This window comes from Vulpes vulpes, chromosome 4 (genome assembly GCF_048418805.1).
Source record: "Vulpes vulpes isolate BD-2025 chromosome 4, VulVul3, whole genome shotgun sequence".
In the NCBI taxonomy this organism is placed as follows: domain Eukaryota; kingdom Metazoa; phylum Chordata; class Mammalia; order Carnivora; family Canidae; genus Vulpes; species Vulpes vulpes.
Window position 1 is genome coordinate 130,069,096 of NC_132783.1, and position 15,432 is coordinate 130,084,527.

At 41.4% G+C, this 15,432-nt stretch overlaps 1 protein-coding gene across 41 annotated transcripts in view; it reads left to right on the plus strand.

Moving 5' to 3' along the window:
- Positions 1–3,407: 3,407 nt before the first annotated feature.
- CPLANE1 (ciliogenesis and planar polarity effector complex subunit 1) overlaps positions 3,408–15,432 on the plus strand; it is a 138,651-nt gene continuing 126,626 nt past the window's right edge. For 35 of the 41 annotated variants that reach the window (XR_012001285.1, XR_012001286.1, XR_012001291.1 and 32 more), the window contains exons 1-5: positions 3,521–3,671; positions 10,191–10,297; positions 13,361–13,496; positions 13,611–13,730; positions 14,537–14,769. Coding sequence is in view for 18 of the 41 variants with exons in the window: in XM_072757067.1 (XP_072613168.1) it covers positions 10,217–10,297; positions 13,361–13,496; positions 13,611–13,730; positions 14,537–14,769 (570 nt within the window). In the remaining 23 variants the exon portion in view is untranslated. Of the gene's footprint in view, positions 3,672–4,929; positions 5,046–10,190; positions 10,298–13,360; positions 13,497–13,610; positions 13,731–14,536; positions 14,770–15,432 lie in introns of all 41 variants that reach the window. The other 6 variants (XM_072757084.1, XM_072757085.1, XM_072757087.1 and 3 more) reach the window with 3 other exon arrangements.

Sequence of the window (15,432 nt, forward strand, 5' to 3'; positions counted from 1 at the left end):
AAAGACATTCCATACTCTGAAATAAAAAAATATTCAAAGATATGTATTTCTTAAAAATTTATTTTTTTAAGAGGTGGGGGCAAATGAATAGAAGGAGGAGCAGAGGGAGAGAATCTCAAGTAGACTCCCCTGGAGCATGGAGCCCTTCACGGGGCTGGATCCCACACCCATGAGATCAGACATTAGCCAAAACAAACAGACACTTAACCAATTGAGCCACCCGGTGCCCCTCAACAATATTTTTTTTTATGATTTCATTTTTAAAATTTAAATATCGATACCCCTGGAATATATATTGGTGTGCAGTATGGATCAAGCTTTATTCCAAAAAAGGGGTTCAGTTGCATTAAGCCACTGAGATTTAGGGAGTATTTGTTACAGACCAAAATGAAGTTATAGGACTTAGATGGATCTAAGACAAGACAAATATTTCTCCTATTTTGTGTTAATATTCATTTGGTGTTAGGAAAAGATACGTGGATTAGAGAGGGAAGAGCTAGTTCTATATAGATGTATCCATCAAATAGAGCCAAGAAAGTTTTAAGAGGGATATCTTAATATTGAATATTGACACACGGTTACCCCCAAACGCTCAAAGTCCCTACACAAAATTGTCATATATGGATAATTAGTAATAAATTAAAGATCCAAACCCACATAATGTATAACAACAAGAGTAAACCCTAATTAAACTATAGACTCTGAGTGATGATGATGTGTCAACAGAAGTTCATTAATTATAACAAATGTACCAATGTGGTGCAGGATATTGATAATGGGTGAGAGGCTATGCTTTTGTGGGAGCAAGGGACTATATGTGGGACCTCTATATCTGCCTCTCAGTTTTGTTGTGAACCTTAAACTGCTCAAAAAATAAATAAATAAAGCCTTAGAGGCATCTGGGTGGCTCAGTTAAGCATCCAAATTTTTTTCTTCCTTTTTTTTTTTTTAAGATTTTTATTCATTTATTCATAGAGATACAGAGAGAGAGATGCAGAGACCCAGGCAGAGGGAGAAGCAGGCTCCATGCAGGGAGCCCTACCGGGACTTGATCCAGGGTCTCCAGGATCACGCCCTGGGCTGCAGATGGCGCCAAACCACTGCACCACCGGGGCTGCCCAGCATCCAACTCTTGATTTTGGCTCAGGTCATGATTTCAGGGTCGTAAGGTGAGGGTGCTTCTGGCTCTGGGCTCAGTGGGGAGTCTGCTTGAATATGCTGTCTCTCTGCTCCTCCCCCAAGTTGTGGGTAAATGGGCCAGTGAGCTCTTTCTGTCTCTAAAATAAGTAAATCTTTAAAAAAATATGTAGTGACATCAGCTGACATTTTATTTAAATGAAGATAAGAATAATGAAAATCTTATAAAAATAGACTGTTATTCCGTATTTTCGTACAACTTACATCAACAAAATTAAAAGGTAAATGATAGATTTGCTCTATTTGGCAGAATAATAACTTAATTCTCATAATTATTTACAATAATAAAAACTTGAACAATGCCATTGAACAAATGGTCAAAGAATATAAAGAGAATTCATAAAAGGAAAATTACAGGGCAGCCTGGGTGGCCCAGCAGTTTAGTACCGCCTTCAGTCCAGGTCGTGATCCTGGAGACCAGGGATGGAATCCCACGTCCGCCTCCCTGCATGGAGCCTGCTTCCCCCTCTGCCTGTGTCTCTGCTTCTTTCTGTCTCTTATGAATAAATAAATAAAACCTTAAAAAAAAAGAAAATTACAAATGGATAGTAAATATTTGGAAAATGTTCAATCTCACTAGAAATAAAAAATGCATAGTAAGATAGTGAGTTACTATTGTCACCTATTTGACAAAGATTCAAATGAGGCCAATATCCAATATGCAATGTTCATGATGCTGGAGGCCTGTGAATTAGTATATGATTAAGAATGTCAACTTGGTAATATCAGGCAGGCTCTACCTTGACTTCAGATTTGAATCACCTGTGGAAATTTTATTTATTTGTTTATTTAAGATTTTATTTATTTACTCATGACAGACGGCGGGGGGGGGGGGGAGGAGAGAGAGAGAGAGAGAGAGAGGCAGAGACACAGGCAGAGGGAGAAGCAGGCTGCACACAGGGAGCCCAATGTGGGACTGGATCCTGAGTCTCCAGGATCAGGCCCTGGGCTGAAGGCGGCGCCAAAACGCTGGGCCACCGGGGCTGCCCGAAATTTTATTTTTTAAGTGTGATTCTTTTTATTTTTTTATTAAAAAAAAAATAATTCCAATATAGACTTGGGGAACTTTTAAAGACATTATTTTAGAGAGAAAGAGAGAAATAGAGCTAGAGCACGTGCAGGGGGAGGGACAGAAGGAGAGGGAGAGAATCTTACCCAGGCTGCACTCCCAGTGCCAGCTGGACCTGGGGCTAGTCTCACCACCCTGAGATCCTGACCTGATGAAATCAAGAATCCATGCTTAAGGGACTGAGCTACCCAGGCGCCCCTTGAATTGGGGAACTTTTAAAAGCAAGAGAAACTGGGTTCTATCTGGGATCAATCAAATCAGAATCTTCAGTAGTGGATCGCAAGGGCCAATATTTTTAAATAGCTCTCCAAATAATTCTAATATGCAGCCAGGTCGGAGAAATACTAAATCAATAACTTTAAAGTATATATTGACTCATTGTTTTTTATTTTTTCTTTTCTTTCTTTATTTTGATTTCATTTATTTATTTTGATTTATTTATTTTATTTATTTTGATTTTATTTATTCATGAGAGAGGCAGAGAGAGAAGCAGGCTCCATGCAGGGAGCCCGACGTGGGACTCGATCCCAGGACTCGATCCCAGGACTCGATCCTGGGTCTCCAGGATCACGCCCTGGGCCGAAAGCAGATGCTTAACCACTGAGCCACCCAGGTGTTCCTGACTCCTTGTTTTTAATATTAAAGACTAAACCTAGATGTACACAAATGTTAACGTGCAAGAACTTCAGGAATGTCATTATGGTGTAAATGGAGAGTAAGGTAAATGCTCAATAAAGAGACATCGCAGAAGACAAATCAAAGTGCCCGGGGCCAAGCCCAGGACTTCAAGCCGTGGAGAGGAGGGCGAGGAGGGAACAGAGCAGGCACCGCCTACGGCCCTGGAAGTTAAGCTTCCGGGAACGATGCCTTTCCAGGTGGCCAGCGCTCTAGGGCGGCTGGCAGGCGACCGGCCGCGGCCACCAGGCCAAACAGCGCGCTCGACACCAGTCAGGCCGGCGGCGAGTACGGAGCCGCCCGCCGGGCGCTGCAGGCTGCACCCCGCCCCCCCCCCCCCCCCACCGCGGACGGCGGCGGACCAGGTCCCCGAGCCCCCAGGGGGCGAGCGTCTGCAGGCGCGCGGGAGGGACGCGCCCGGCGGGAGCCGCGGAGCCCGGGGAGGGGGGGCTGGAGGCCGGGAGCCCGGGCGGCGGCTCCGGGAAGGAACGAGGGCGGGACCGCGCAGCGCGGGGCGCCGAGGGGGAGGCAGCGCCGGAGGGAGGAGCAGCGCGAGCCGCCCGCCCCCGCCCCGCCCCCGCCCCGCCCCGCCGTCGCCCGGGCACAGGCTCGCGTCTGGGCTGCGGGCCGGGCCTCGGCCGCCGCCCTCCCGCCTCCTCGCCGCGCTGCCGTGCGGCCCTGGGTCTCGCCGCGCCTTCCCCGCCTCGGACGGACGCCGGGGCCCCGGGAGGTAACTGCCCCAGGCCCGGCCGCTCGCCGCCCCGGCCCCCGCGCTCGGCCCGCCCCCGCCCCCGCCCCCTGGCCCAGCCGCGCCGCGCCGCCCCCGCTCTCCCCTCGCGCTCCGTGTCCCCTCCCCCCTCTCCCCTCCTGCCCCCCGCCCCCCCCCGTCCTCCTCTCGCGCTCGGCCTTCCCCAGACTCCCCCTCCCCCCCCGCCCTGCCCTCCCCCGCCCCTGCCCTCCCCTGCCCTCCCCCCCCGCCTCCCCCGCGTCGCCCTCCGGCCGCAGCATCCTCGGGCCGCCCTCCCCCCAGCCTCCGCCGCAGGGTGGGGGCTCCCCTGGGGGTGGTGGGGGGGTCCCTGGGCACGACCCCGGGACTCGCGCGCGGTGGCGGTGGACAAACTTCGGTTTGACCCTCTTCAGGGTAAATTGAGCCCTGAGGGCCGGGTGCGATTCCTTAGGCTGCCTGGGGTGGCAACCGCGGAAGGACTCTGGGGACCGCGCTCGCTAACGAGTTTTGAATAAAGGTCGTGTTTTTTGGGGGGGGGGGGGGGGTGTAGACTCAACATAGTTTTCCTCCTAGTGTATTTTGTGAGTGTGATTGAATTTCTTTTTCTTTTTAAGATTTTGTTTATTTATCCATGAGAGACAGAGAGAGGCAGAGACCCAGGCCGAGGGAGCAGCAGGCCCCACGCAGGGAGCCCGACGCGGGCCCCGATCCCGGGTCTCCAGGGTCGCGCCCTGCGCCGAGAGCGCGGTGCTAAACGGCGGAGCCACCCAGGGATCCCCGAGTTTATTTTTCATTTCTTTCTTCCGTTCGCGGATTTCCCTTGTTCCGAGATGTTTATTATTCTCTGTGGCAGTTCTTGTTCTGAGTGCGGGTTCACTGTGAGGCAGAGAGAATCTTTGCTGTGAAAGAGGAGGTGAGAGCATCTGGTGGAGTTCTGGAAGTCGAGGCCCGTCCATCACCGGCAAACCCTGTGGGGCTCCGGCTTACATCTTGAGCTGTTTTTATCCTTTACCTTTTAGTTGAAAGGCTTTTATATATGACCATACTTCTGGAACACTTTAAAGCAAATTCCTGGCATAAAAACTTAAGTACATAGTGTATCTCTCGTATCTAGAAAAGGTAAGGACTCTTAAAAAAAAAAAAAACAAACCCAAAACCCATAATAGCGTTACCACATACCACCAAGAATAACGTTAATTCCTCGATGTCTTTTTTTTTAAATTTTTTTTTTTTAATTTTTTATTTATTTTATTTATGATAGTCACAGAGAGAGAGAGAGAGGCAGAGACACAGGCAGAGGGAGAAGCAGGCTCCATGCACCGGGAGCCTGATGTGGGATTCGATCCCGGGTCTCCAGGATCGCGCCCTGGGCCAAAGGCAGGCGCCAAACCGCTGCGCCACCCAGGGATCCCCTCGATGTCTTTTAATACCCTGTCATAGTCAATTCTCGTCTTTTTTGAATCTGAAATTCAGGTCTTTAGAAAATTTGCAAGAAGAATACTAAAGAACTGCCTACACTGTCACCCTGTTTGCCCACGTGTTTATATTTTGCCCATACCTTTTCCTTCTCTCATTTTTTTTTTTTTTAGATTTTATTTATTTATTCCTGACAGACAGAGAGGCAGAGACACAGGCAGAAGGAGAAGCAGGCTCCCCACTGTGCACAGAACTGCACTAGGGCTTGATCCCAGGGCCCTGGGGTCATGACCTGAGCTGAAGGCAGACACTTAACTGACTGAGCCACTCAGGTGCCCCATTATCAATATTTTTAAGGACTAATAGCCCATTTATGTCATGTTCCTCAATATGAATTAATTTCCTCATGAATAGAGTTAGGTTTGAAGTTTTTGGTGGGAATACTATATAAGTAATGTTATGTCTTTTTTCAAATTATCACAATCAGAGAAGCATAATGTCGCCCTTTTAAGATGTTACCCATTTTCTCCACTATCATTTTTTTTCCTGTTCACTGTTACTTTCTCCATTTTTGCAAATTAAGTACAATTGACCTTTAAAGCACGTGGGGGTTAGGGATGTCAACCCCCACCCCATGCAGTTGAAAAGCTGCTGATTCCGGAAAAACTAAACTGATAGCCTACAGTTGACCATGCCTTATTAATAACATAAATATTGGGATCCCTGGGTGGCGCAGCAGTTTGGCGCCTGCCTTTGGCCCAGGGCGCGATCCTGGAGACCCGGGATCGAATCCCACGTCGGGCTCCCGGTGCATGGAGCCTGCTTCTCCCTCTGCCTGTGTCTCTGCCTCTCTCTCTATCTCTGTGACTATCATAAATAAAAAAAAAAAAATTAAAAAAAATAACAAATATTTAACACATATTTTATATGTTGTATGTTTTATATGCTGTATCATGTAGTTAGAGAAAATAAAATGGCATTAATAAAATAAGAGAAAATACAGTACTATACCATATTTATTGAAAAAAATCTGTGTATAAGTTGACCCTTAGAGTTCAAACTTGTGTTGTTCAAGGATCAGCTGCAATTGTGGGGAAATAACTCCAGATTATGTAAATCTTAGAATCCTCCCTCTCCCTCTGCCTGGTTTGGCATCGGTTGATGGTTCTTTCCTGAATTAGTTTTTACTATGATAGTTGGAAAATAGTGATTTTCCATATCTACCTTCAAATCAGTGTGGCCTCATTTATTCTTCATTTAAGAGATTGTAACCTGTTGCTCATCTTTATTTTGATGCTCAGAGTGTCTCAAATTTGATCTGGAGATTTGGCCCATCAATCTTGGTCCCCTTTCTTTCTTTCTTTTGAAGATTTTATTTATTTATTACAGAGAAAGAGAGTGCGTGTGCGTGTACTCCCACACACAGGAGGAACAGGGGAAGTGGGGGCAAAGATTCACAAGCGGATTCTGTCCTCAGCTCTGAGCCAGAGGTGGGGCTTGATCCCACCACCCTAAGACTGTGACCTGATCTGAAACCTTAAGAGACTGAGCCATCCAGGCAGCCCTTGGTCCTGTTTCTTTTTGACATGTCCCCATCATATGTTTGCTTCCTTACTTTGGAACAAGATGTTCCAGGTCCATCTGTTTGCTTTGCTATCCCTGCCCTGAAATCAGCTGTTTTTCAAGGAGCCCTGGTGTCTCTTACTGAGGAATGGTACTTAGAAACGAAAATCTGGGGGTGCCTGGGTGGCTCAGCAGTTAAGTGTCTGTCTGCCTTCCGCCCAAGTCATAATCCCGGGGTCCTGGGATTGAACCCTACAGCAGGGTTCAGGGCTCAGTGGGGAGTCTGCTTCTCCGTCTTCCACTCCCCTGCTCAGGCTTTCTCTTTCTCTCTCTCAAATGAGTGGGTGGGTAAAATCTTTAAAAACAAAACAAAACAAAACAAAACAAAACAAAAGACAACCAAAATCTTGGTTGCTAAGTTTGCTCATTGCTAGTAGAGTATCATTGCTCCTGCAGGCCCTTTTAGAAGACGGAGCTAGAAATCATGAGTTTTTATAGTGATATCTCCAGTTCTTATCCAACCCCTTAGGGCTCTTCTTTACCTTTCCCCATTTTATAACTATTTCCTCTTTTTTCTGCAATGAGAATGCTGGCTCCCATCAACAGCTATATATGTTTATATGTATGTGTACATACATGTATAAATATATATATATGTATATGTTCATTTGCTCAGTCCTACAGTTCACAAAATATAGCATCATAATTTCTATATTCATACCCCTAGGAAAAACAAACCTACTAAGAAGAATTTGAGATTTGTTTGTAGTCCTTTTTATCTTCAGTTTGAGGGCATATAGTCAAAATACTGTATTTAAAAGTTACCTGAATTCTTTTTCTCTTCATTGTGGTTATTTTACTCATTTGAAATACAGTCGCATTTGCTTCTCTTTGTGTTAAGTTTTCTGTCCCCCTTCCATTCTTGTTTTTATTATTTATTTATTTATTTATTTAAAATATTTTATTTATTTATTCATGAGAGACACAGAGAGAGAGGCAGAGACATAGACAGAGGGAGAAGCAGGCTCCCTGCAGGGAGCCTGATGTGGGACTCGATCCTGGGATGGGGATCACACCCGGAGCCAAAGGCAGATGCTCAACTGCTGAGCCACCCAGGCATCCCCCATTCTTGTTTTTATTAATGTAATTCCAAAACTCAGAACTATATGGTGAAAGGTATATTAGGTATCCCTCTCTCCCTAGCCTATCCACTTTGTTTTCTAGCCCTTCTTCCCCCAGCACTGTGGTAGTTAACCTATTTTGTTAGTTTGTTTTATTTCTCTGTTTCTTTTTGCAAAATTAAATGATGCATATGTTATTTCCGTCTCCTTACACATGAAGTAGCATACTAGGTACATTCTTTTTTTAAAGTAGGCTCCACACCCAGCACCCAGTGCAGGGCTTGAACAATAAGATCAAGAGTCACTTGCTCTGTCAGTTGAGCCAGGCAGATGCCGCTTTGTATACTCTTCTGTACTTTGCTTTTTTCAATTAATAACATATTTTAGAAATCCAAGTTTATAGAGATCTTCCTGTTATTTTTGGCAGCTGTTGAATATCTATTTCTAACTGATTTGTTTAAATTACAATCCAAAAAAGATCTTCACATATTGCATTTGATTATGTTCTCTTAACATTCCCCCCAATTTTATATGTGTGTATATATATATTTATGTAATACATATACAGCAATTTGGCAACTTCTCTACCTCACCCCCTTTAAAAATATTTCTAAAAATTAATTAATTCATTCATTTATTTTAGCGAGAGCACATGCAATTTGGGAGAGGGGCAGAGAGAAAGAATCTCAAACAGACTCCCTGAGTGTAGAGCCCAACTTAGGGCTTGCTTGGTCTCAAAACTCTGAGATCATAACCTGAACTAAAAATCAGGAGTGAGACGCTTAACTGACTGAGCCACCCAGGTGCCCTTCTCCCTCTCCCCTTTAAAATACCATTTATTTGTTGAAGAAACTGCATCATTTATCCTATAGCATTTTTTACATTCTGAATTTGGTTAATTTTATTCTGGTGTATTTAATATGTTCCTTCATTTTCTTTATTTCTTGTCAGTTGGTATTTAGAGTCAGACACAGATTAAGGTTCAGTTTTACATTTTTCATCTTTTTAAGAATATTCCAGAGGTGCCTGGGTGGCTCAGTAGGTTGTGTCTGCTTTTGGCTCAAGTTGTGATCTTGGGGTCCTGGAATCAAGTCCCACATTGAGCTTCCTGCCCAGTGCGGAGTCTGCTTTTTCCTCTTCCTCTTCCTTTGCCCTTCTCCCACTCACCACTCATGCTTGTGCATGCTCGCTCTCTCAAATAAATAAATAACAGGCGCCTGAGTGGCTCAGTGGTTTGAGTGTCTGCCTTAGGCTCAGGGCATGATCCCAGGATCCTGGGATTGAGTCCCGCATCGGGCTCCCCGCAGGGAGCCTGCTTCTCCCTCTGTGTATGTCTCTGCCTCTCTGTCTCTGTCTCTGATGAATAAATAAATAAAATCTTAAAAATAAATAAATAAATAAATAATATTTTTAAAAAGATTATTTTTAAAAAACTCTTAAGTAATCTTTACACCCAACATGGGGCTCAAATTTACAACCCTGAGGTGAAGAATTGCATGCTCTACTGACTGAGCCAGCGAGGCACCCCTCATGATTTAAAATCCATTGCTATAATTTGTTTTGATCCTCAAACAATTTTCACCTTGGTCAGTGGGATCCTTTTTAGAATGACTTCCGTGTTTTCTGTTTGGGCACAGCACACTGTGCCAGGCAGTCACACCATGTGAACATCCTCCCAGGATTCCCCCTATCCCAAGATTATGCTTTCCTCACCTCCTTGGCTTCAGCAAACTCTTCTTGGCTTCCACTGCAACTATCCCCACATCTATCATGGTACTTGCCAGGCATCTTCACTTCATTTCTGGGCTTCATCTTTATTTGGGCTAGTTTGAACTCTCTTATAGCTTGATGGCTCAGGGTGGTTTGACTGCTTCTGTGGTGATTAAAAGCTTCAAGAGTGATTACTTCAGAGAGTAAAGTAGAAGCTGTAATTGCTCTTTATGATGGAGCCTTGGGAAATGTATAACATCACGTCCATTTTACTCTTTGTCAAAATAGTAAAAAAAAATCTCCAATTTTAAGAGATGAGGCAGAGCTCTCAATGAAAGAAGTGTCAAAGTCACAGTATAAGAAGAGCATGTGGGATGGGAGATACTGTTATGGGCGTCTTTGGGAAATACCTAGAACACTGAGAAAAACATACCACATAGAAATTTTATTGTCAAGATCTTTTCCTAGTTTATTTTTATCTTCATAGTCTGAGAAAAAACTTGTGAAAAAAGCAAATACATTTTGTCTGACTATTCGAAATATGAGATATGAAATATATTCTCAGTATCTTACTTTAAAAAGAGTTAATTTGATGAAAAAGGTGATTTACTTTGTGAAAATTATAAATTCAAATCCTCAGTAAATCTTATGGGCTATTTATTATTATTATTATTTATTCATTCATTCATTCATTTATTTATTTTTTTTACAGCATCTTGTGGACTGTTGTTAACAAGCATGGAGATACGATTAGAAGTTTTGACATCAACAAGTATCAAACAGAAAAAGCCCTGGCCACGAGTCTCCTGGTTAGGACAGGTAGGTTCTCCTATCTTCATACAATACCAGCTGTAATAATGTGTTAAATGTATACTTTGGCTCTAAGATAGGATGTTCTATGGTCTTAAAAAATAAACCCACCGTCTTTAGAAGGATCACGTGCTCATAGAGCAAGAATTTTTGTGTTTTTTATTTTTTTAAGGTGAGCAAGTTAGCTTCTCCAGAAAGTTAAATGGTCTGTCTAGAAGAAATATTTTACTTTCAAAAAATTTTTTTATTAAAAAAAAAAAAAAAATTTTTATCACATTAGGTTCAAGATTGAGATGGCTTATATCAAAGTGAGGTTTTTTTTTTTTTTTTTAAGATTTTATTTATTTATTTGAGAGAGAGAGAAAAAGAACATGAGCAGGGTGAGGGACAAAGGGAGAGGGAAAAGCAAACTCCCTGCTGTGTATGGAGCCCAACATGGGGCCCCACGCCAGGATCCCAAGATCATTACCTGAGTTGAAGTCTGGTGCTTAACTGACTGAGCCACTAGGTGCTCCTCAAAGGGAGTTTTTTAATTAAAAATTTTAATTTAAAAATTTTAATTTTAATTTTTAATTAAAAATTTAAATATAACAATGTTATATTAATTTCCAGTATACAACATATTCTGTGATAAATCTCCACTTTATTCTCTGTATTTATGAGTCTGTTTATTTTATTGTTGTTTGTTCATTTTGAAATTTAGTCTCAACGTGTAAGTGAAGTCATGGTATTTGTCTTTCTCTGACTGACTTCTTTCAGTTAGCATTATACCCTCTAGGTCCATTCATGTTGTTGCAAAGGGCAAGATCTCATTCCTTTTTATCACTGAGTAATATTCCATTTTATGTATATACCACATCTTCTCTATCCATTCACCTGTTGATGGACACTGGGTTGCCTCTGTAGTTTGGCTACTGTAAAAAAGTGCTGCAGTAAGCATGGAGGTGCATGTCTTTTTAAATTAGTGTTTTTGTTTTCTTTGGGTAAATAGCCAGTGGTGGAATTAGTGGATCATATAGTATTTCTATCTTTAATTTTTTGAGGAAATCCTATGTTGTTTTCCACAGTGGCTGAACCAGTTTATATTTCTACCAACAATACACAAGAGTTCCTTTTTTCTTCACAGCCTTGCTGAACACTTGTTATTTCTGGTCTTTTTTTTTTTTTTAATATTTTATTTGTAAGTAATCTCTACACACAACAGAGGGCTGGAATTCACAACCCAAGAGCAAGAGTCACTTGCTCCACTGACTGAGCCAGCCAGAGTCCCCTTTTGTCTTTTTTTTTTTTTTTTTTTAATTTATTTATTAGAGAAAAAGCATGAGTGGGGGAGAGGCAGAGGGAGAGGGAGAGAATCTCAAGCAGACTTCCTGCTGAACACAGGGCCCAATGTGGGGCTCCATCTCAGGACCTGAGCTGAAATAGTGTCAGATGCTTAACTGATTGAGTCACCAGGGCTGCCCCCTCCCTTGTTTTTTTGATTCTAGTCATGCTGAGAGGTTTTAAGTGATATATCTCAGTGTGGTTTTGATTTGCACTTCCCTGATGTTTAGTGATGTTGAGCATTTTTTTCATGTGCATGTTTGCCATCTGTGTATGTCTTTTATAGAAAAATGCCTATTCAGGTCCTCTGTACACTTTTAAATTGGATTATTTGGGGTTTTTTGGTGTTGAGTTATATAATTTTTTTGTGTACTTTGAATTTTAACCTCTTGTCAGATACATGATTTGCAAATGTCTTCTCCCATTCAGCATATTGCTATTTTGTTTTGTTGGTTGTTTCTTCCTGCATGGTGCAAAAGCTTTTTACTTCTGTGTAGCTGAAAGGGAATATTTAATTCCCTTCTTCTGAACCTTTCCTTACTGGAACCGTCATTGGAGTGTTTCCTGCCATTGTGATTTTCATGAGTTTTCAATAAAAGTGCCCCTTAGAACTAGAATAAAGATGGCCCAGAATATACCAGCTATCCAGGAACACTAGTCACAGTATATGGAATAGATTCCTCACCTTAGGGAAAGTTGGCAAACCTATAAAATCCTCTTAGGATATGTAGTAAATACGAAAACTTAAAAATGTGGTATTTAATGCCATTTCCTATGACAAATTATATTGTTAACTTCCTCTAGAACAGCGTCTCACTTGAGCTTTGCAGTGGTTAAGAATCATCTGGTGATGCCCAACTCTGAGCTTGAACTCACAACCCTGAGCTGAGATCGAGTCAGATACTTAACTGACTGAGCCACTCAGGTGCCCCTTTACCTGGTGATCTTTTTAAAACAAGTATTGGGCCCCACTCCTGGAGTTCCTGCCTGAGTAGGGAACTAACCGAGGTAGATAGTGTGCAGTTCTGACAGTGTCAAAGGTATTGCTGATACTGTTGTCTGGATGGTATTTTCAAAACCAGTGCCCTAGAATATATGTAAACAAGGTTCATTCAAAACAGTATACTTTTTTTTTTTAAAGATTTTATTTATTTGAGAGAGAGAGAGAGAGAGCACAAGTAGGGGGAAGGGCAGAGGGAGAAGGAGGAGAAGGAGGCTCCTCACTGAGCAGGGGCATCTATCCTAGGATCCTGAAATCGTGACTGAGCCAAAGGCAGATGCTTAACCGACTGAGCCGTCCAGGTACCCCAAAAGACCATACTTTTTCTAGATAATAAAAAATGACCAGAGTCTGTGGTTTATAAATTTCAGAAGCCATATCTGTTTTAATCTAGGTAAATAATTTAAAAACTTGTCCATACTACTGTTCAAATTGATGAAATTAAACCATGCATAACTCAGTTTTGACTAGCAGAATTGGAAGACACTCCTATAATTTTAAAGATCAAAAAGGTCTGGATGCAACCATTAGGTTATCCTACCTAGTAATTCTAATAAGAAGTATTTTAAGACAGAATGAAGAAATCTCCAAGTTACCTAATCAGCCTTACTGTTTATTTTATTATTTGTGTTATAAGTGTATAATCTTTCTTGCATGTCACTTTATTTTCCTTTCTGGGATAATTTATTTAGGTTAGAGGTTGAATTAACTTCTGGTACCTCTTAAGTCTCACATGTTTCTCCTCTTAGGAAGATGAAGCTGTTTTTCTCTTGGATGATAAATTCATAAATGAAATTAATTTGCTATCAGGAAGAACAAAGAAGAAAATTCCTAGTCTGCAGCCTTTGCTGAAGGATGTTATTGTCCTAACAACATCCAGTAATGGTTAAGTAGTACTGATATTTTCAAAGGGCTAGATTAATTGTGTTTGTTCATAATTTGGGGTAATATTAAGGGAAATATTAGGTTGTGAGTACTGTATTTCCTTTTTGGAAACAGATGTGTGGCTGGCTGGGGTACTCACCACAGGGGAGCTTTTTCTTTGGAACAAAGATCAAGATTGCTTGAAAACTATACCGGCAACTGAGAAGCCTAAGAGAATGATTCAAGCTGCAGTAGGTAGGAGTTTTTTATTTGCTTAAATTGGTTTACTTAATAAATAGGAAAAGAAGATGAAACATTTTCTTGTTACTATTTTAAAAGTGTATCTCTGTATGTGTGCATACATATATGTATTTATATAGAATATATATGTATATATATTTTCTTATATATGGATTTTAAGATTTTATTTATTTATTCATGAGAGACACAGAGAGAAGCAGAGACATAGGCAGAGGGAGAAGCAAGCTCCCCGCAAGGAGCCCCATGTCAGATTTGATCTCGGGATTCTGGGATCACACCCTGAGCTGAAGGCAGACATTCAGCCAGTGAGCCACCCAGGCATCCCTTTTTGGTGGTATTTATTTGTGATACTTGGATTCATCTTAAAGAAAAGTCTTGCCTAAAATATCTGATAAGAATGGGTTCTTCTTTTTTTTTTTTTAAATTTGAGAGAGAGCAGAACTAGCAAGAACACAAGTGGAGCGGGGCGGGGAGGGACAGAGGGAGAAGCAGGCTCCCTGCTGAGCAGGGAACCCTATGTGGAGTTCGATCCCAGGACCCTGGGATCATGACTTGAGCCAAAGGCAGACGCTTAACCAACTGAGCCACCCTGATGTCCTTACCAGTAGGTTCCATCATATAACAAGTACATAATATATGTTACTATTGTTTGTACTTTTAATTTATTAGTAGTGCCTTAATTTTATCCTGAATGGAAGTATTATTAAGTTTCTTATTGTCAGAATAGATAAATTATGTATTTTCTGGGAACAATTCAGACTTCAGAGGTTTAATTAACTTTCTTTCTTTTTTTTTTAAAGCAAGCTCTTTGAGACTGTACTTGTATGTATCTGGAAATGGGAAAAGAGTTTTGCTTATAACTCCTTCTGGATGCATATTTCTTTGGGAATATTTGGAATTCAAGACTATCTTATCTTCTAAAAGTCCTTCATTGGTAGGCCAGTGGTCCCAGATCATACCTGAAGAAGCAGTTCATTTGCCTTCTAAAGAAGATAAAGAAACTGTAGTACATGCTGTTTTTATAAAAAATGAGGTAAAATCCAAATCAGACATGGTGTTATAGAAGTTGAGATCTCAGACTTTAAGAACAGGCATTATTTATGAAGCAATTGAAGAGAGTGTGTAGTATTTTACTATATGTCTTTAGTCTTCATTAATTGACAGAGTAATTGTAAAATTGTGGAAAAATATTTTTATATTTCTTGGTTGTATTTTTAAAAATGTTCATCAAAAATGGCTTGAGCTCCACCAAAAAAAACCTACTAGAACCAACAAACGAATTCAGTTATGTCATAAGATACAAGATGAATATACAGAAATCTCTTGTATTTCTCTACACTAGTAATGATGTAGGAGAAAGAGAAATTAGGAGAATAATTTCATTTATAATTGCATCAAAAAGAATAAAAACATCTAGGAATAAATTTAACCAAGGAGTTGAAAGATCTGTACTCCAAAAGCTATAAAATACTGATTAAAGAAATTAAAGATTTCACAAACAAATGGAAAGATATTCCATGTTGATGGATTGGAAGAACCAATATTGTTAAAATGTCTTTAGTACCCAAAACCGTCTAAAGATTTAATGCAATTTCTATCAAAATGTCAATATTTTTCAAAGAACTAGAACAAGTAACCCCACAATTTGTATAGAACCACAAAAGGCCCCAAGTAGCCAAAGCAATCTTGGAAAAGA